Source organism: Monodon monoceros, unplaced genomic scaffold, assembly GCF_005190385.1.
Source record: "Monodon monoceros isolate NGI ecotype Baffin Bay Population unplaced genomic scaffold, NGI_Narwhal_1 Super_Scaffold_12, whole genome shotgun sequence".
Lineage (NCBI taxonomy): Eukaryota > Metazoa > Chordata > Mammalia > Artiodactyla > Monodontidae > Monodon > Monodon monoceros.
In genome coordinates, this window is record NW_021703768.1 from 29116185 (window position 1) to 29138227 (window position 22043).

The 22043-nt window shown below is 41.8% G+C and overlaps 1 protein-coding gene and 1 pseudogene across 2 annotated transcripts in view; one reads left to right on the top strand and one right to left on the bottom strand.

Annotated features, from left to right (window-relative positions):
- The first annotated feature begins 2581 nt into the window (after positions 1-2581).
- Positions 2582-22043, top strand: part of DNAJC21 (DnaJ heat shock protein family (Hsp40) member C21) — a 31382-nt gene continuing 11920 nt past the window's right edge. For both annotated transcript variants that reach the window (XR_003792837.1, XM_029218719.1), the window contains exons 1-9: positions 2582-2890; positions 10238-10331; positions 14296-14419; positions 14732-14854; positions 15230-15534; positions 16761-16912; positions 18865-18952; positions 21368-21526; positions 21933-21975. Coding sequence is in view for 1 of the 2 variants with exons in the window: in XM_029218719.1 (XP_029074552.1) it covers positions 2794-2890; positions 10238-10331; positions 14296-14419; positions 14732-14854; positions 15230-15534; positions 16761-16912; positions 18865-18952; positions 21368-21526; positions 21933-21975 (1185 nt within the window). In the remaining variant the exon portion in view is untranslated. The remainder of the gene's footprint in view (positions 2891-10237; positions 10332-14295; positions 14420-14731; positions 14855-15229; positions 15535-16760; positions 16913-18864; positions 18953-21367; positions 21527-21932; positions 21976-22043) is intronic.
- LOC114891652 lies at positions 12729-14105 on the bottom strand (annotated as a pseudogene).

Here is a 22043-nt window from a genome sequence, read left to right on the forward strand (position 1 = left end):
TGCAGCGTGATTAGTTAATTCCATAGTATTCCACTCTGTCACACCTATCTAAGCAGTCCCTTGTTGGATATTTGAGTATTTCAATTTTATCTTTTTCTGGTATAGGTGCTTGCAGCAAACTTTCTATAGGTATTTTGTACAATATTTGTGGTTTCCTATAAGTAGAACTCTGGTCAAAAATTATGAACCTGTTCCCCTAAATGTACCTCACCAGAGGTTAGTGTTCATTTCCTTACACCCTTGCTGAGATAATCTTTGTCAATTTGATAGGTAAAAAAATGAATACTGTTTTTTGGCTATGTACTGGGTTTTCTTTTGTGACTAGTCTTTTGTGTGGTAGTTACATGAATTTGTAAGGGCTCTTTTATATAGTGAGGTTTTTCTAGGCATCTTTCCTAGTTTGTCACTTGGGTTTTGATTTTGTCTTTATTTTAGATCTGTGTAGGCAGAATGATCAGTTTTTCCATTTCACTTTTTCCTAATTTTCTGCTAAGAAAGGCCTTCCTGAGTGTATAATTAGGCTACTTTATCTTGAAATGGTGTAAGTTAAGATACTTAACCTTGAAATTTAAGTAATTCAAGTCAGAGGTTCACTTGACATATTCAATACTTGTATGTGGCTAATGAAAGGCAAATCTGGTTAAGTGCAGGGGAAAAAAGGCCATTATTTAAGCGACAGAATATAGGCTGAAAATTAGCTGTGTATTTCCCTTTCATAATCATTTATATGGATAACTCATTTGAATGAAAAGTCCTCATCTCCCAAGTCCATGTTCATTTAGAAGTCAGCCTGTTTAGTGAAGATCTTTCTTTAGACTGAAATTTATATGCAGTGTAATTATCTTTAAATTTTGATACAATGTTATAAGTAAAAATAGACCCCTTTTTCCCTCAGGAGGAAAAAAAGGTAGCAAAACCAGATGGAGTTGGAGGAAGAAAAAAGTACTTTGTTTTTTCACTTTTTGTCCAACCCCCCCTCTCCTAATTCCATTCTCAGATGGGGAAAAGTCCTGTTTTTCATTGCACTCAAACTTCTCAATCCCTACCTATTACCAATTTACAGTCCAAGACCATATAGTATATTCCTTCTTTGGAAAAGAGGCAAGTATGAATTTTGAGTAGTGGGTTGGACAGTGTTGTGCCTAGAAACTTGATGAGGTTTAGAGTTGGTTGGTTTTGATTGTGCAGGGGGCAGGGTATTAAGGAAGAAAGGGACAGCTTCCTAAACTTTGGATACCCAACCCTGTACAATAGATATTTGTTAGCAACAGAGCCAGCCCTTCTCTCTAACCGTACGTGGTTGACAAAGACAACCTACATCTAACAGCTGATACATGTAAACATTCCACATTACAGTGAAATATTCTGGTGCACTGATGGATTTCTTTTAAAAATTTATTTATTTATTTTTGGCTGTGTTGGGTCTTTGTTGCTGTGTGCGGGCTTTCTCTAGTTCCAATGAGTGGGTGCTACTCTTCATTGTGGTGCGTGGGCTTCTCACTGCGGTGGCTTCTCTTGTTGCAGAGCACGGGCTCAGTAGTTGTGGCACACGGGCTTAGTTGCTCCACGGCATGTGGGATCTTCCTGGATCAGGGCTCGAACCTGTGTTCCCTGCGTTGGTAGGAGGACTCTTAACTGCTGTGCCACCAGGGAAGCCCTATACTGAGGCATTTTAACGACAATTAGGATAGTATTTTGACACCTTATCAAATTGCTTGGAACAGTTGTTCAGATCTTACATCCCATAATACAGTGTATCAGTTAGATCAACCAAAACCTATTGGTTAAATACTATCTCTTAACTGCATTTTTTTGGGTTTTTTTGGCAGCCCGCTGGTCTTGTGGGATCTTAGTTCCCCTGACCAGGATGGAACCCGGCCCTTGGCAGTGAAAGCGCCATGTCCTAACCACTGGACTGTCAGGGAATTCCCTTAACTTCATTCTTAAAGTAAACCAATCTTGGAAATGTAGGTTTAGAGGCCAAAAAGTTAGGATTAAAGAGTGATGGATGGACCAGCACAATTTCATTCACATTGGTGGTAAAACATGTAGTACTATGTTACTTCAAAACGTGTTGATGCTTCCTCTTAAATTGTTTCAGTTTAAGTCATCTACTCTTATTTCTCATGCACATTGGTCAGGACAAGCAATATTAGAGATCTCATTAAGTGGTAACCGAAGATATCTGAAGAGTTAAAAAACCTGGATTCGATCCAACCGAATCCTGCCACTGATTGGTTGGGGAGGCTTGAGCAAACCACTTGCCTGAGTGTCGTCCTCATCTGTAAAAGCGGGGCTCACGTTAAAGAACCACAAGATGTTTTCCAGAATATCATCCCATGAGACTCCTATGTTAGCTCTCAGGTCGGCTGTCAAGTTGGTGTCACTCTGACCGCCCTCTGTGTCCCTCACAATAACACCCACCGGGGCCCCGCCTCCCGTGGCCCCGCCTCCGTTCTCCTAAGGCCCCACCTCCGTCCCTCCGCGGCTCCGCCTCCCTCCTGCGCGGCTATTTCCGGAACAGGGTCCTCCCCCCAGCCCATGCGGAGCCGCGGCCTCCGGTAACGCCCCCTCCGCGCTCCCGCGTGCCGCAACCGGCGCCGCCTTTCGCCGCCGCGCGCCACCGTCGCCCCGTGCCGCCGTCGCTGCCGCCGCGCTCGTTGGCTGGCCCGGTGCGGGCGCCGGGCTCCTGCCACAGGAGAGAACCACCAGCGCCACCACCACCACTTCGGCCCGGGCCCGGGCACCGGCCCCGCCCCGGGCCCCGGCCTGAGCCCCCCGCCCGGCCGGGCGATGGAGTGTCACTACGAGGCGCTGGGGGTGCGGCGCGACGCCAGCGAGGAGGAGCTCAAGAAGGCCTATCGGAAGCTGGCCCTGAAATGGCACCCGGGTAACTACTCCGCAAGCGCCGTGGCCCCTCGCAGAAGCCTTGGCCCTCGCGACCTTTCGCAACCCTCTCCCTAGGGTAACTCCAGGGACCTGGCTGTGCCCGGAGCCGCCCGCTCGGTAACTCCCCTCGCCCTGGAAGTCGGGCCGGCGCCCGGCCAGGTGGCCCCTGCGCAGTCCTGGCGATGAGCGTCCTCGGCTCCTCGGTGGACGCAGCCCTCCACCCCCAGGCTTCACTCGAGCCCCGAGCACCTCGTCCCTTCCTAGACGCCCCTCTCCCCCGCCCCCCCGGTTCCCGCGTGGCTAATGGCTGGGGAAAGATACTGTCCTAGAGACTTCCCTGCCCCTCCCACTCCTTCGCAGACGGCCCCGAGCGGGGAGGAGTCGCGAGCTCTTAACCCAGTCCTACCTCAGGCTAGTCCCTTGCTGGACTCCCCTGCAGCTCGGCTTCCCCGGGCTTCTCCTCGGCGGCCCTTAGCTTCATCAAGGAATCCCAGCTACTTAAGTGTAATTAAGACAAAGGAGCTAGTGAAATGTCTTTTAAATGGCTATGGCTTTTTTTTTCTCTTTTGGAGAAAAGACCCTGTACTTCACTTCGGATTTTGAGTGTCTTCCCTAGTGAAGTTCATGTGTTTACTTAGAAGTGTGCTTCCTTTGGATGTTTTATTTGGTTGTAGTCCAGGCCTTTGTGACTGTCGTGAAGTAATTTGATCTTCTAGACTGGGGAGCTAAGACAGAATTTGAATCTCAGCTTTTTGAGGTTTATAAGAGGCTTTCGTATTAGTACTAGTCCATAAGCATGTTTCTAGAGTCTCTGAAATGCTAAGATGGAAACCTCAGAGTCTTGTTTGGAAAACATGCTTTACACACACGAAAAGTTAAATACAAATGCAAACAAAATAGCATAGCATATATAATTGGTAGTTGTGTTGATAGAACAACTAATAACTGCCCCAGGGATTCAGGGTCCACTGTGTACTGAAAGGCAGTGAGGCTCCCCCTTGGCAGAGGAGTCTAGCCATTAGCTGGATCCTGGAGGAATGAGATTGAGAGAAGTGAATATAACAGTATGGGAAAGAGCACTGAGTGTCCCAAAGATGGCCTAGGGGACAGTTCGACCGAAGGCAGTGTTTATCGGAAGTCTGAAAATATGGGTTGAGAGAAGAGCTGAAGGAAGGGCTCGGGACCCAAAGTCAGAAGGTAATGTTTATAGTTGATGGAACAGGAAGTAAAGGTATGGGTTTGTTGCTTAAAGTTGTAATGATGACCAACAGAGGAACTAAAAAACATCTGATAACATCTGATGTTTTTTGGAAGGGAAGAGGTAAATGAGCTAAATGTTCATTAAGAAGTCATTAGCTATACCCAAAATTAATAGGTCCAAAATTAGTGTAAGAGTAATAGGGGTTACCGTTAGAAATCGAGTTAAGAATTTGTTGACTTTGGGTGGGAAAGAGGATTACTGCGTGTCACCAAGTGCATATATAATTTTGATGACAGTATTAAAACGTTTTTGAGTAGTAGTTTGAGATTAGATTGTAAGGGGCTTTGAATGTTAGGCGAAGGACTGTGAAATTTGTTTATCCAATAGTGGAGAGTTGAAGCTGGTTTTATTAAGATGTCTTGGGAAGGTGCTATGAAGGCAGCTTAGTAGTATGAGGAGGGGTAGAGACAGAAGTCAGGTAGAGTCCGCCTTGGGCACCGATGGGCCAAAACTAGGCTTGGGGTCAGTGGGAAGGGTAAGGCCTGGGATGAAGAGAAGTTGCAAAAGAAAAATTACCAGATTTGGTGACTAGTTGGAAATCAGTGCAAAGAAGAAGGCAAATGTTACTAAAATATCAGTTAACTACTTTGAAAGCAAATGTGTTAGTAACTAAATGTGAATAGCTTCTTTGAATGTCATCAGAATTCGTAACATCCTAAATATCTTGGTTTGAAAATGCCTATACATATAAGGGGTAAATACTGTCCCAGGAGATGCATGATTTTGATATGCTTTGCTTTGCTGGCTCATTAATTTGTTAAGTCTGACACTCAGCAAATGTTTAATTTCATTCTGTGTGTAAGGTACTGTGTTAGATGTTAGAAGACATATGGGCTGTGCTTCAAAGACTAATACGTACCTCATATAGAAAGGCTGCCCATTTTCATTGTTAAGAAAGAAAGAGATTACCTTTATTTCTGTTATTGAGGAGCTGAGAATGATTTCCAGTAGGGTCAATAGCACTGCGTAGTGAGGTTACTCCTTGTGAAAGCCAGGCTTTCAGTAATTCATCTGACGACTGTTCCCTGAACACCTTACTGTGGAACGAGACAGGGGTGGTCCCTGCCCTGCTGGCCCTGCTGTCTTCTGGGAAACACAGAGGAAAGCAGTCACTTTTCATCCGGTGAGATAAGGGCAGTATGAGGGCAAATACAAGGTGCTTATGAGCACATGTACCAATCTGGACTGGGTTTTCTAGTGGGTGGGATAGATGTGCATCCCTGAAGTGACATCTAGGTCGAGACCTAAAGCGGGAACACAGGGAATACAGGAGGTGGAAGGCAAGAGAGGGCACGGCAGAGTCTAGGAAGGGAAAGAGGTGAGCCTGCCCAGGTGAGCAGGGGCCCGGTCTTGAAGGTTGTGGTAACGTGCATTAGGCAGATTGGGTTTTAACCTAAGGGTGTTGGGAAGCCATTGAAGGGTTGGAAGCAGGAGAAATGATAGGTTTGTATTTTTCTTGTATCTCTCGGGCTGTAGTGGGGAGAATGGATTGGAGAGGGCAAGGCTGGAGGTAGGGAGATCAGTAGGTCCAGGACACTGACATGACTAGGATGAGGATAGGACCTGGGGGTGGAGCCTGAGTCACGTGCTAAAATCCTCAGTGAGTAGGGGGAGTAGTTGGGAGGCGAGTGGACAGTGAGAAGGAGGGGAAGACGGAGAGATGGCCAAATGGCCTGAATCTCGAAGGAATGCTGGTTTGTCCTCAGGGGTGAATAGAGAATCAGTGACCAGGAGGATGTCAGCTTTACCACCGAACCTGCTGTATGACAGCTGTGCTGGAGCCCGAGAGGCCTGTAGGGACGTGGTGTTCTCAGGGAACCTGGCTTCAGTCAAGGCGGGACTTAAAAGGCACAGTCCATGAAATGTTCTAGAAGGTAGTGTGAAAACATTTGGGACAAAGCGGAAGACAGTGTGAATGGATCAAGAGAAAAGCACAGGATAGTATGAGAATGCCTTTTAAACTTTAATGACTGGATTTGCAATACCTGTGGCTTTTGCATTTGGCTAATAATTAAGGTGGGCTTTCCATTTTTTATGACTGCTTGTTAACTCAACTACAGTCATGTTCAACCTCCTGGTCAACCAGTTACAAGTATATTTAAGTGAAATAAAAAGCCATATGACAGATTGAAAAAACTAGTTAAAAAAGAAGCTCCAGCAAGTGATTAGATCTTACTTTCAGATGGTACACTGGTGGGTTTTTATGTTTAAAAGCTTTAGCTCTTACCAGACTTCTTTGAGGGAGGAAGGAAGGGAGTGGGAAGAAACAGGACAACAAAGTACAGATGAAAAGGTGAAGACAGCCACCACGTACCACCCCAAACAGCTGCCTTTTTTGTCTCATGTCAGGAGATTCAGTTGCTGGCTTTTTCTGCCTTTCTGCTTTAATTTTTTTTTTAATTTAACATCTTTATTGGAGTATAATTGCTCTACAATGGTGTGTTAGTTTCTGCCGTATAACAAAGTGAATCAGCTATATGTATACATATGTTCCCATATCTCTTCCCTCTTGTGTCTCCCTCCCTCCCACCCTCCCTATCCCACCCCTCTAGGTGGTCACAAAGCACCGAGCTGATCTCCCTGTGCTATGCGGCTGCTTCCCACTAGCTAGCTATTTGAACTATGCTGTTTTTGTTTATCTGACCAAAATGTTATTAATGATTTGACGAAGACACAGAAGTCATGAGCTGGACTGTCACCCTGGAGGCATATCAGGATTGTGTTCAGCTGCACGTGACAGGAAACTGGCAATTGTGGTCAAAACAAATAGTCATTTTATTTTCTTCATGTAGCAAGAAATCCAGAGGTGGCCCATCTTGGTAGCTCCAGCTGCTTGATGAAGCCATCGAAGACCTGGTCCATCATCCTGACCATAAGACTTGAGTCCTTTCATCAAGTGTAAGCAGTTAAGCCTCAAAGAAGTTCATTACTCGTGTGGAGGTGCAGAGAGGGGCAGGTGAGCCCCAGTGTAGCAGGTCTCCTCCATGAGGTCCTTGGACTCTGCTCAGCAGCTGTGAGGTGAGGCCTCGCTCACCATCTGAAACGGCAGCAGGGGATCCCAGGCAGCAGTGTGGAGGAGGAAAGATTAAAGCAGGGACGGAGTGTGTGCTGGTTGCCTTTCAAGGAAGTCTTAAAAGCCACCATAGAATACTTTTATAGATTTTATTGACCGGAGCTTAGTCACATGGTCATGCCAAGCTTCAAGGGAGACTGGAAATGGAGTCTTTATTTGGGGGATCAGGTGCCCCCATAAAATCAGGAGTCAGTTGTTACCGGAAGAAGGGGATGAAGTAGCAGTCTCTGCCTCAGTCCTCATAATCTGCCTGCAGGCAGTATATCCGGGCTTTGGGCAGGACACAGGGGATGAGTTAAGGGCATAAGGTGAGTGCCACCCAGGCCCATCCCTTTGATCAGGAGAAACAATCTTCTCCTAGGAGCTTCACTTAGTAGATTTGTGTTTGTATCTGACTGGCTAAAACTGGGTCACCTGACAACCCCAACTTCAAGAAAGTCTGGGGAGGTGAATTTTTAAAGTGTGTGTATTACCACTGTGATCAAAATCAGGTTTTGTTAGGAGGAAGAGGAGAATGGATATCGAGTAGGCAACTAGTAGTATTTGCCACAGAGTAGTAATAAAAATCCAAAATAATTAAATCTAAAATTATCAAAACAGGATACTGGGTGTCCTGTGTTTAGAATCCAATTGCAGCAAGGCCACATACAAGATGGAATTTGATAGTATGCATTGGAAATAATGGAAAACCTAGCCACAGTGGCTTAGTAAGTTAAGAATTTATTTTTCTCACCACAAGGAGTTTTGGAGGTAGGTGCCTGCTGGCATTGTTTCAGTGGCTAAGTAATGTCACAGTGAATCTCTTGACTTTTTCTTCATGGTCTCAAGATGGCTGCTGAAGCTCCAGCTCTCATGCCCATGTACAAGACAAAAAGAGGAAGGAAAGAAAATACACTAACAGACTTCTGCTTTCATCTCATTGGTCAGAACTGTGTCACGACCCTTCCTAGCAGCAAGTGAGGCTGGATAAGCTAAAATACTTGCTTATTTTTTAGCTTATCCAGCCTCCACAGTAAAGGCTGCAAGAGATAAAGGAGGGGGAGGTGTTGGATGATCTAACCTTTAGTATCTACCACAGAATGGATTGAGTACTATGTTTGAGTTAAAAAAATATTTGTTATACAGTTATATTGGCTTGTCAGGAACTTTTTTTAAAAATATTTATTTATTTATTTAGTTGCATCGGGTCTTAGTTGTGGCAGGAAACTCTTAGTTGCGGCATGCATGTGGGATCTAGGTCCTGACCGGGGATCAAACCCCAGCTTCCTGTATTGGGAGCATGGAGTCTTAACCACTGCGCCACCAAGGAAGTCCCTCTTGTCAGTAATTAATATGAAAAATACTTGAAACTTTGTCACCTATAAATTCAATATGACTTACTGTGATATTGTTGCTAAAAGCTAATATAATTAGCTATAGTGATTAGAAGTAGAATGTTAAGGAATTAATGAATGGCTCCTTGATGATCACTGTCTTTGACAGCATTTGAAGTAGAGGGTATTATAGTGTGCATAAGAAATGGGAGATTTAGTCCAGTGAAGAGGTAGGCTAGGAGATGACCCATGGGCTGCTCTGTGGAAGGGGAGTTAGACCAGCGTTGTATTACTTATACAGCTAGGCTCCTGTGTTGGAGGTTTTTTTGTTTCTGTTTATTACTTTTTTTTTTAATTCCAGGGGAGCATGATTCTATATCTAAAGCTTTTTGTGTTAAAGCATCTTAGTAAAAAGAGCTATGGCAAATTGCTGCACTTGAGAAAGTGTTGTCTGTGTCAGTTGTTGAGCAGAAGGCCGCTTGAAGGACTTGGGACTGTGTAATGGTATCTGCAAAGAGGAGGTAGGATACCCTTGAGGGCCTTGTTTTAAGACTATTTCTGTCATATTTTTTTCTTAGAGGCAGATATTGGGTTGTAGCTTAAAGAACATTGATGTACTCCACGGTAGGTTCAAAATATTTTACTTTCTGAGTGTATTAGTTATGTATTGCTGTGTAACAAATTACTGAAAACTTAGGGCTTAAAACAACAAACAGCAAATACTTTCTTTTTTTTTTAGCAAATATTTTCATAATACGGACTCACACGGTTTCTGGGGATCAGAATCAGAATGGTGTAGCTGGGTGGCTTGGCTCAAGCTTTCTCACCAGGTTGAATCACCATTGTCTGGGAAAACCCACTTTCAAGCTCACCCCCACAGTAATGGCGGGCCTCAGTTCCTTGTTGGCTGTGGGCCGGAGGCCTCCATTCTTCACCACGTGGGCTTCTCATGGACCACTGGAGTGTCTGTGGCAGCTGGCTACTCCCAGCGATCCAAGAGAGAGCGAGCGCCCAAGATGCAAACTGCAGTCTTTCATGATCTAATCTTGGAAGTAATGTCCTGTACCGTCACCACTCCTGCCACCTGCTGTTGGTCACAGAGACCAACCCCGGTGACATGGGAGGGGACCACACAGGGCATGAGTGCCAGGAGGTGGGGGTCCTTGGGGGCCATCTTGGAAGCTGGCTACCACCCTGAGGCAAAGATGCTTTCTGAATTCCACAGTTAAGGAAGCACAACTAATTAGGGGAAAAGTAATTAGTTAGCACATCGTTTTTAAAGTTTATGAGATTTATTTTGGTATATGCTGGTAAGAAAGAAAACCTTAAGGATGGTGGTAAAGATGGATTAAACATAATCTAGCACTGAATAGTAACAGCCTTTCTATAAATGATCGATTTATGTATTTTATTCCTTCTAAAAATAAAATGTGTACTACCCAGCGTTTTCTGTTTGTGGATATCCAGCTTGAGTGCTCAGTGACGCACTGAGAGCTAGAGAAAAGCATGAAATTTCTACTCAGGTTCCCACTTACAACAGATCCTGATTATCAGCTGTCATCCGTTTTCTGGTTTTCCTTAGTTGTTTTTCTTCATTTTTGTACACTCATCTATTTATGGCATTTCTGATGGAAGAGGTCCCTTTTAGAGTCTGTCCTTTACTTTCTTGATGACTGAATTCCTGTGCCTTTATTTTAACAGATAAAAATCTGGATAATGCCGCAGAAGCAGCGGAACAATTTAAACTAATCCAAGCAGCGTATGATGTGCTAAGCGACCCTCAGGAAAGAGCATGGTGAGTGTCACGCTGTCCCTCCTTGTGTATCTTGTTGGGAAGAATGGTCAACAGAGGGTTTTTAAAAAATTTAATATGTTAAATGGTTTGGGGTGTGTTCTAAAGCACTAGTCGCCTATTCATTATATAAAATGCAGTGTGTTGGTAGGAAGGAGCCTTAGAGATGATTACTCCAACTCTGATATTATAGATGATGAAACACAAAGCTTGGCAATCGTAGATAGTTATAATTTTGATACTTATGAAGTGCCTTCTCTTTGAATAAGGCCTTTTTGATGTCTGACAAATTTACTGATGTCAGAAAAGGAAGAATGTTGACTTTTCCTTAAAAAACAGATATAGTGTTTTCATCAAGAATTGTAATATTTTCCCAAGAACTACTTTATTAAAGAAATTGAGTTAAGCTTCTACGTCTATGACAGATTCTTTAACTCATGATGACCCGATCATTTAATGCCATTTCCAAACAAAAATTTCTCCGTTTGAAGTTCTGGGTTTCCAGATTCTCAGTGAACTTTTTGCTACAAAGTCCTGACATAACTGTGCAAGATCCCGCAGAGCAGGTGGGTGTTCAGTTCACCCGTGCAAGTCTTCTGTGTGATAGCATACAAGCACGGCCAGCTGTCAAGAGAGAAAGGCTGTAAAGAAAATTTTTTTTTTTTTCACTTGGTCAAGATTTATTTCAAGGCCTGAAAACACCGACTAATCGAAAATGGCCCTACTGCGATTTCTTATAATATATAAATAATATAAAACTTAAAAAAATGTAGACACTATTAACTAACTCCTAAACCACACACTATAGGCTTTTCAAAAGCGATATTTAACGAAATGTAAGGTGACAATATCAAAGAATTTTCACACTTAATGAGGACACAATCTGTCACAAGCTACTCACACAAACACAAATCTTTTTTATACTTTCCATGTTTGTTTTTAACTTTGTTTCATAGAACCACTGATAATTGAGGCTTCTTTCAAGTATAGGATTTCTAACATTAAATTACATTTTCGAAGTATTTCTATAAAGAAGAAATGAAAAAGACACATACTACATTGTTTACCATAAATTCATACACCAAAAACTCAAACAATCCCACTGAGTTTATTCCTGCTTCCCCCTTTTCCAACATTAGCTTTAGATGTTCTTCTAAATATTATATAAACAGTTTTGTTAAAATCAGTTCTCTCATTTATGCACATTAGGGAAAAATGGTTTTATAATGAGTTATCTTTAAAATTCTAGATAACACTCTTTAGCCTTAAATTACATTGTGCACACACAACTACAACAGTTTGCATTTGCTCAGGAGCATATAATCACATTAAAAACAAATAACTGTGTAGTTCATAGTTTAGTTGGCTCTTAAATAGTTTCCCTGGGGGGGGAAACAAGTATTTTGTGTGCTTTAAGAAACTGATATAGATAAATGAAATGCTAGGTGTTCGTTTAAACTTTGAGGAAACCTACAGATGCACTTTTGGGCGTTTTTTCTAAAATGCAAGAGATATGCGCTTAATCACTGTTCATATAGTGAAGGGATGGGATGGCAGATACAGACGCAGATGAAACTCTACATTTTGTAAATGTAGAGTTGGATATTCTAAATGGAAGAACTGACACTGACAGTTGTTTACAGGAAACAAAGGTTAAGAAAAATGTTGAAGAATATCTACCCTTAGAAAGAGAGAAGTGTTTTACAAGACAAAAATGAGAACTAGAGATTCCAAAAACACTCATTTTACTGTTTTAAAAGAAAAACAAAAAAATAATAGGGAGAGAGTCTAGACCAATTAGAACTGAGGCAGCTGTAACAAAAATGGAACACAGTACGGTGACCTGAGCCCTTAAAGGAAATGACTGACTAAAATGAAATTTCTCAAGTCTTCATGTCTATAATAATAAATAAATGTGCAAAATATCAAAAATACAAAGTCTGGAATTTTTCCCCTTAAGTTTGTAGTAAACTGTCTAGCCTCTGCTTAATATAGTTACTTTTATAAGCCTTCTGACTAGCAGAGCATGCTACACAGGCACATGCATGCTAGAACTTTACCGTGAGAGTTACAGTTCTCATCTCAAACTAGTGACTTGCCTGTTACCCATGTTTATATATATTTCATTCCCATTGTAAAACACTTAAGGCCTTTCTAGTGGTACATTTTAATCAACATATTACATAAAAAAGCATCTTGATTTTTAAAATCAACCTTTTTAGTCCTGTAACGTGATGGGTTTAGTTGAACAGCTGGAACATAATATGGTAACTACATTGGACTGTTTAATTCACAGCTGTAGGAAAATGTTTGATTTTTAAAATATAACCAAGATGAGACTAGAGTTATGAGCAGTAAAATATTAGAAAACAGTGAATGAATAAATAAGATGCTTTTCCATCAGTGGCAATTCATTATTTTGCTTTTAGGAACCTGGAAGAAATTGTCTTCTTTGAGTTTCCAATGTTCTGGTAAATCTAGTCGTTTCTTAGCTTCCTCAGTATCACCTTGAATTGCTGAAACAAGTGACTCTAAAGAATCAGTTCTTTTCTGGTCTGAGGTAGCAAGAATTTCCCCATAGAAGTCCTCTTTGAAAGTATGCATGATATGAGCTTCCATGGACTTTTTTGTATTCTTGCAGTATGGGTTCCATCCTATGCTCACCACCATCTTATGGACTTCTCCACTTCCATCACTGGCCCAACCATGATACACGCCAGTGGATGCATCAGCCGGAAGATTATCTACTACTTGTTCAGGAAAGTTAGCTGTAGGGATGCCCAGGTGCTTGGGGCCGCGACCGAACCGCACCACCTGGCCGCGGCAGAAGTACAGCAGGTGCCTCATGACGCCGTCCGTTCAGGGTGCGGGCTGCGGTCCAGTCCGCGCGTCAGGCAGAGCCGCCATCGAGGCGGTGTCCGGACCCCCGGGCCAGCCGGGGGACACGGGCAGGAGCTCCGCGGGCCGGGTGGGCGGGCGAGCGCACGGGCGTACAACGGGCCGAGCGGCGCGGACGACACGCCTCGGTGAGACCCTTACGCCGCTGACCAAACAGAAGGTGCCGGGCGACTCAGAGGCTGCGTCTGGAGGAAAATTCTTATTAAATTATCTTTTATATAAAAATCAGAGAATCCTAAATTTTTCTCCTCCTGAGGAATTTGGAAATCTGGCCTTAAGAAATGCTTTTGCCTTCCTTTGGAAACTTTGAAATTCTTTCCTGCCTGCCTTTTACTCTAGCTCTTCTCTAGATCTTAGGCTGTTTTCTTGTCCCGAGGTTCTCCTTGTCTTTTTGTTTGAAGGCCCTGCCTATTAACTGTCCTGTCATCTGGAGGCAGTACTGCACGGTGGCGAGGAGCATGGGCCTCTGGTGCAGGACGCATGGTTTTGAATTCTAGCTCTGCTGCTCATTGGCTTTATGACTGTGGACAATGTTATGTAATATTGCTGAGCTTCAGTTTCCTGTTATATCAAACGAGGGTAATAACCAGCTTTACAGAGTGAGGGGCAGTTGTATGTGTGTGAAGCTCCTAGATTGTTTACATAAACATTAGAAGAGTTTTATTCTGGTCCATGTTGGTAAATTCCCAGATCCCAAATGTGTAATTAGCCTGTGGACCAGATGATGTCCACTACTGTCTTATTTAGTAAGGTCTCTTTCGTGTGAAAGTGCAGCTACGTTTCTGGGAGAGTCATGGACATTCCCTGGCTCATTAAATTCCCCTCTTCCTATTGGCTAGTACCGTATACTGCCTGTAACGTACTGGGAGTTGCAGTCATAGTTTTAATCAGCACTTCTGTGAAAGATTATTAAGTCTTTGCCTGTTGATATTTTTCTTCAGATTTTTTGGTTGTGGGTTGACCATGTTAAAATGTACAATAATTATATTTTGACTGTTTCAGAGTAAGGAATCCTTTTGAATTCTTATTTATTCAGCCTTCACTGATGTCGCTAATTTTTTTGGTTTAGGTATGATAATCATAGAGAGGCTCTGCTTAAAGGTGGGCTTGCTGGAGAGTATCAAGATGACAGCTTAGATTTGCTTCACTATTTCACTGTGACCTGTTACTCTGGTTATGGAGATGATGAAAAGGTAAGAAATGAACTCACTGATAATTTCTTATCAAGTACTTAAGTAAGACTCTCAAATGCAAAGAGAATTCCTAAAATTATTCTACAATAGAAGGTGAAGGAATGTTCATTTTGGAAACTGAAAAACAGAGCTTTCATATTTAAACTGTCAGCATATAAAGACCTTCAGTTGAAGACTAAATGTACTTTCAGTGACTGAGCTTGGGACTGTAATTCTGTAACATTAAAGTTTTTCATGTTGCATTTTAAAATCTTACTCTATAATTAAACTACAAGAGTGTTAAGAATTTGTGTTTCTGTTACTGTTTTTTAGGGCTTTTATACAGTGTATCGTAATGCTTTTGAAATGATTGCCAAGGAAGAACTAGAATCTTCTTTAGAAGAGGATGTTGAGGATTTCCCAACTTTTGGAGACTCCCAGAGTGACTATGATACGGTAGAAGAAAAATTCATTGCCATTTTGTAATTAGCATTTGTCAGTGTATCTTTTCCCTATTTTTTTATTTTAAGAAGAAGGGTTCTAGTTCTCGGTCTTTTACTGTGACTCTCTTCCTCTCTTTCTTTTCCTGATCACCTCCCGTCTTTTCACTATTTAGTGATCTTGGTCCCATTCCATTAATTTGCTCATCAAATTCATTCTGAAGAGTTATTTTGTAAAGCCTTCAAAGGACTGTCTTCTCTGTTGATTAATAGTAAAGTTGTATATACGAAGAAAGGAGGTTAGATGTTTTGCACCAGCGATATTTGCTGCCTTACTAAAAAAGAAATCCAAATAAAAATCTAGCATTTTACCTGTTTTCTTTGTCACTAGGTAGTCCATCCTTTCTACGCTTATTGGCAGAGTTTCTGCACTCAGAAGAACTTTGCTTGGAAAGAAGAATATGATACACGACAGGCTTCAAACCACTGGGAGAAACGAGCCATGGAAAAAGAGAACAAAAAGATTCGAGACAAAGCAAGGAAAGAGAAGAATGAGCTTGTCCGTCAGCTGGTAGCTTTCATCCGTAAGAGAGATAGAAGAGTGCAGGCTCATCGAAAACTTGTGGAAGAACAGAACGCAGAGAAGGCGAGGAAAGCCGAAGCAATGAGGCGGCAGCAGAAGCTAAAGCAGGCCAAGTATGTGGTGCTGGCTGGACCCTGTCTATAAGTAGGTGCTGGTTCCAGCAAGCATCAGTGGATACCTGACGTGGTGCTTTCATGGGGGGTTTAATCCTCATTCTGCCTTCATCCTTTTCTTTTACATCCTGGCATTGGACGATGTCTTTTCATCTACTGTGAAAAAATTTTTCTTTTGAGTTGGATGTTTTCCTTCAGAGGCCCTTTATACTTGAGATTCTTTTCAGACTTTTGTAACGTTTAATAATAACTAACGTTAATCGACTTCTCATTCTGTACAAGGCCCTGTTGTAAGTGCTTTTCTTGCAACAATTCTGTGAAGTAAGTTCGGGTTTTTATCCTTTCTTTTGAGGAAATGAGGCCCAAGATCACATAGCTAATAAATTGCAGAGGTGGGAATTGGACCCTAGAAGTCAGTCCAGTGAGCTGCTTTTAAGTACCACACAATACTCTGTCCGTATACTCTTAGATATTTAGTTCATTTCAGTGCCTTTAAAGTTTTGTTGTTTTGAGTCACTGTAAAGGCATTGTGTCCAGAGCATTATAGCATTCTTTAAAAAACGATTCACTTCTTGAAAGTTCTACCCACCTCATCTTTTGAAAATTAGCACTTTACATGACACTTACGGTTTAAAACTACCTGAAGACTTTTTTTTTTAATAAATAAATTTATTTATTTATTTTTGGCTGCGTTGGGTCTTCGTTGCTGCGCGCGGGCTTTCTCTAGTTGCGGCGAGTGGGGGCTACTCTTCGTTGCAGTGTGTGGGCTTCTCATTTGCGGTGGCTTCTCTTGTTGCGGAGCACGGGCTCTAGGCCCGTGGGCTCCAGTAGTTGTGGCTCATGGGCTCTAGAGCGCAGACTCCATAATTGTGGCACATGGCTTAGTTGCCCCGTGGCATGTGGGATCTTCCCAGACCAGGGCTCGAACCCGTGTCCCCTGCGTTGGCAGGCAGATTCTTAACCACTGCGCCACCAGGGAAGTCCCCACCTGAAGACTTTTAGTAAGTTGCGAAGAGTTATATGTTTCAAAACCCATTATCTAGTGGAGCAATTAAAATCAACCACATAACAGATAACAGATTTAAGTGACTTTGCCTGTTTCAGCCAAGCACAGGTTTTAAGTTTGTAGGCGTTGACAATTTGGGAGGAAGAAGCTCTCCTGGGGATGGGTTTTAAGCCTCCAAAATAAATAAAACCAATGCAGAGACTGTGCTGTGTGTGTCTAGACTGGCGGAGCAGTACAAAGAGCAGAGCTGGATGACGGTGGCCGATTTGGAGAAGGAGCTCAGGGAGATGGAGGCGCAGTATGAAAAGGAGTTTGGAGATGGATCAGGTGAAGATGAAGCGGAAGAACGGGAACTCCAAGACGGACAGGATGGTAACTTCCTCCATTCACTAAGAAACTGTAGGAAATAAATGTTTTTGTGCTCAGGGGTTGTGCACTCAGGATGCTCACAGAGGTCCATAAAGGGCTCAGGTGTGAGACAACAACGAATGGGAGGGCAGATGAAAATCTGGAGAACACCTGGGTTCCGGCCGATTGTTGCCAGTTTCATGTTTGTTTGTTTGTTTTTAAAGTGAGGCTGGAAAACTGGATTTTTATGTGCCATCTCCCAGTTTTTAAATATGGCAGATAATTGAAATGAAAAATAATTTGGCATAGCCAAGTGAAGGTAGTCTATGGAAGTAGTATAATTGCAGTAATTTCATTAACGAACTCTTTTCTGACCATGTTTTGAACCATTTGGCTTCATAAATATATTGAGAAGTGCGCATATTGTCAGGTGTAACTGGTTATTTTTAAAAAATGCAGTTAAGCAGTAGGTCAAGTTTTAATAGTAACTCTTTCCAGAAGAGCCGATACTGTGCACGAGTCTATCTGGCATATATAAATTGTCTCATTTCTGACTTGTAGAGGGGCTTCTCTTGGTGTCCTGAAATGTGTCTTTTCTCTTCCTCTATCACTAGAGCACAGGCATGTGACTACCTTACAAGGAGAGGATTGGGCATTGTTGAGAATAGTGATTGATATACCTGACTTTCTCCACTGTCTCTGGCTGTTCCATGAGAAATAAAAGTAACTGATCTAAACATAGTTTACTTAATTTTACCTTACTTACAAATGTTGGTTTTCAGACTAATAGCTCAAATGATAAAATGACAGACTTTATTTATTCCACGTGATCAGGAAATTAAATGTTTTCTTAATGAATTGCAAGTAGTATGTGTGAAAGTGCCTTGATAGTTATGAAGCACTGTGTAAATGTGAGGTGGCATAATTATGTAGAGTTTTACAGTTTATAAGGTGCTTTCACATATAAGATCTTGCTTGATCCTCACACTGTGTCCCTTATATGTAGGTTTTGCTCATATAGTTATCTCTTTGTTACTGAGAAGCTCTGGCATATGTCTGAGAACATATGAGAACATTCTTAGATCCAGATTTTGACTTCAAATCCAGCATTCTTTATTAACTATTTGAATAATCAAACTATTTGAAAGTGTACACATAATTAGAAAGTATCTTATACGAAACATTGGAGGTATTTTGATCATTTATGATTTCAGTGAGAATGTCCTTCAGAATCATATTACCATTACTTATTATTTAAAAAAATGTAGAATATAGAAGAGATACCTTGGGTTCTTTATCGATCCCATAGTAAATCCAAAATGGCAATCAGTTTACTTGTTTATTTCTTATAAAGATAGAATATGGGATTGTGCAAAGACTTTCAATTGAGCTTAGATTTTGTGGTCTATATTGATAATAATTATTCCGTTGTAATAAAGCTTCAAGTTCATAAAAGTCTGTAAAGATAATGTTAAACTTTACGTGTAATATGCTGTTTTATGACCTGTCTTTCTAATAATGATGGAATGTCATAAGCTAAGCTTATTTAAGCATTGAAGAGTAGATTACAATTATACATGTGTTCACACCAAATCTTGCTCAAGAGATAAACTAAAACACCTTTGTTGAAAAAACTGCTTTGTTCTAGAACTATGAAAATGACATTTGATTTTCTGAACTTAGCCCGTACCTAGGACTCTGAGAATTTTTTGAATTTTCTTCTAAGTAGGCTTATGAAAAGAACTTGAAAGGTATAGTGATCTGTTTGGAAGCCTTCCCTTATAATTCAGTGCTGCTTTTAAAAGGCCAACTCACATCTCGGTAACATTGTTTTTTCTTGGTGAGGAAGCAACAAATTTTAGTTTCTGATATGTGTGCAACTCTAGATACTTACTGACGAGATGTTACTTGTTAACATGTTTTAGATTTATGTTCTAATCACCCAGGACTCGTAACTGCAGGCTTCCCTCTCGTAGGTAAAGACAGTGGCGAGGCTGAGGATGCAGAACTTTGTGATAGCCTTTACTGCCCAGCATGTGACAAATCTTTCAAGACGGAAAAGGCGTAAGTTTAATATCTTTGAACTCACCTCCTCTTTTGAGGTGAAGTGTAGCACTTTGACAGTCCTAAAAAAAATGCTTGTAGCAGTTGGTCACTAGCCCTCACCTGTCATCTTGGGGGATATCTTCCCAGCAGGGGAGGAAGAAGGATTTGTACCAGCAGGTAAGCCTGTTGGACTGATTCTCATTCGTGTGATGTTCCTGTGTAATAGCTGCTTTTTAAACGTGTACGCTATCTCCAGAAAGAAACGTTGCTTGCTTTGGTGAGGAAGGCAGAGTCACACAGGCAAGGGGGCTAAACTGAGGCCAGTCATCTTTCTCCACAGTTGGTGCAAACTCACTTCCAGCCGTCACGCTCCCGTGAGGACCGTTACCGCCAGCCCGAGAACTTCAGATGTGTCCTGCCTGTAGTATAGTTGCTGAAGTCGAAGAACTTTATCTTAGGGGAACAGTCACGAAGAGAGCAGTATTAGAAAGGATACTATCATAAGGCAGGCGGGGAGGGGCCGGCTAGAATCTGGGAAAAGATGAGAGTAGAATTAGCAAGGGGAAAAGAAGCAAAGCACGTGCAGTAAAGAAGGAGGAGGCAAAGGATGGAAATGGAGCTTGGGAGTCCTGAGTGGTATCACTGCGTAACCCCAGGGAAGAGCGATAGCATAGCCAGAGGAGTGGCGCAAGGCGGGCAGAAACAAGCAAGGAAACAAAAGCAACGATGAAGGAGGCTTTAAAAGTAGTTTTTGTATTTGGAAAGGACGTCAAACTTACCGACAAGTTGCATGAATAGACTGTAGAGCGCCCGGTTCACCTGTTGCTCACATTTTGCCCCATTTGCACGTGCTCGTTCTCTCTTCCACACGCACAGACAAGGTTCTTTCTGAATAATCTGAGAGTAAGTTACATACATAGTGCTCCTTTACCTCTGAACACCTCAGTATATATTCCTTAAGAATAAGGACATTCTTCTACATAATCACAGCCGTCAACTTCAGGAAGTTTATAACGTTGATGTAGTACTTTTATTCCATTTACTGCCTATATTTCGCTTTTGTCAGTTGATCCTGTATTAATGTCCTATGTAGCATTTTCCCAACTTCAGTACAGGATCTCGTCTAGGATCATGTATTGCATTTATTTATTTAGTCTCATTTAATCTGGACCAGTTCCCGTTTCTGTGCCATTGACATTTTGGAAGAGAACTGACCTTTAAAATGTTTTTTAGTTTAGAACTTTTTTTTTTTGGTGGTACGCGGGCCTCTCACTGTTGTGGCCTCTCCCGTTGCGGAGCACAGGCTCCGGACGCCCCGGCTCAGCGGCCATGGCTTACGGGCCCAGCTGCTCTGTGGCATGTGGAATCTTCCCGGACCGGGGCACGAACCCGTGTCCCCTGCATCGGCAGGCGGACTCCCAACCACTGCGCCACCAGGGAAGCCCTAAAATGTTTTTTAAAAACAGACTATTTCTCATTTGGGTGTGTCCATTTCCTCATGATTAGATTCAGGTTGTGCATTCCTACCTGGAGCACTGTGTAAGCATGTGTTGCTCTCAGGGTTTCTATCTGGAAGGACAGAAGTCTGTCTGCCCCTCATTGGTGGTGATCATTTTGATCATCCAGTCAAGGTGTTGTCTTGTTTTTCCACTGTATAGTTAGTATTTTTTCCCTTGCAGCATGTTTAATATGCGGGGAGACACTTTAAAGCCATGCAAATATCTTTCTCTTCATCAAAATTTCCTTCCTGGATTTAGCACCCACTGATGATTTCAGCTTGTACCAATCTTATCTATAATCATTTCAAAACGAGGCTTTTCCAGTGCCAGTGCTCCTACATCATAAGTCATCATTTGACCTTCTGCTGTGCACAAGAACATTTACCTGTCTGTTGTCAGTATGAATTTCTTTTCAGTGCTTTAAAATTCATTGTTGCCCTTCTCATGCTCAAATTTCCCAGATGTGGTTAGTGAGAATTCCTTCAACGTGGCTCCTGTGTCCTTCTGACATGTCCCAGCCATATTTTTGAGCACTCACTTTCTGGCACAAGATGTTCCAATTTCTCTAAGGAACCTCGGTCTTAAGGAGAGAATTTTAGTGGGAATGAAAAGTAGGCAACCCCAACTAGAAAAATCCAGATCTGAACAGGATGAGATAAAGTAGTGACACGAGTTTTCTACTTTTTAGTTTATATAACTCTCATAGCTTAAGTGTTGTCAGTTCTATTTTGTGAAGTGTTATTTAGTTGCCCATGGGGGCACTGAACTAGGCATTGCTTATGGAGTTTCACACAGAAGGGTAGAGGTGTGTCTTAGTTTACATTTAGGGTAGTGGCAGTGAGAAGGGAGACCCCTCTGGAAAAAAGCAAAAGGAGGTAAACTACTCTTGTGAATTAATCCCATTGCAGTCACTCATACCAGCTTGTTCTTTCAGCATGAGGAATCATGAAAAATCAAAGAAGCATCGGGAAATGGTTGCCTTGTTAAAACAACAGTTGGAGGAGGAGGAAGCAAATTTTTCAGGACCTCAAACTGATGAAAACAGCCTGGATGCCAATTCTGAGGAAGAAATGGAGGATGCACCAAAACAAAAGTACTTCTAAAAATGTCACTACACCTACTTAGCACGTTAGAGATTGCATTTAAGTGCTGTTTTATCTCAAAGAAGTTATTCTGTTATACTAATATTTTCTGTGTTTCTTCGAGTTAAGAGAACTTTATAGTATTGAAATGGTTAAAGACATGATGTCATATAATTTTTATAGACTGTGTTATGACTACTAAAATCGGTTTTATAACTGAGTAATTGATATGCTAACTACTATCAATTGAACCACTGTTACATTTTTCTAAAATGATAATGTGGATATTTTTATTTTAATGCTTTATGATATTAAATATGTTTTAATATCTTATTTCTGTTTGTATCACTAGTATTTCAGTGTTTTTTCTTTCCACTTAGTCAAGTATTTGACGTTTTGATTTATATTTGTTCTTAGGCTTTCTAAAAAACAGAAGAAAAAGAAACAGAAACCAGCACAGGTATGTTGAAAAAGTTTTATTAACATTTAATATCAGGTGTAAAGTTGGAGTGCTCTTGTTTATTCAGT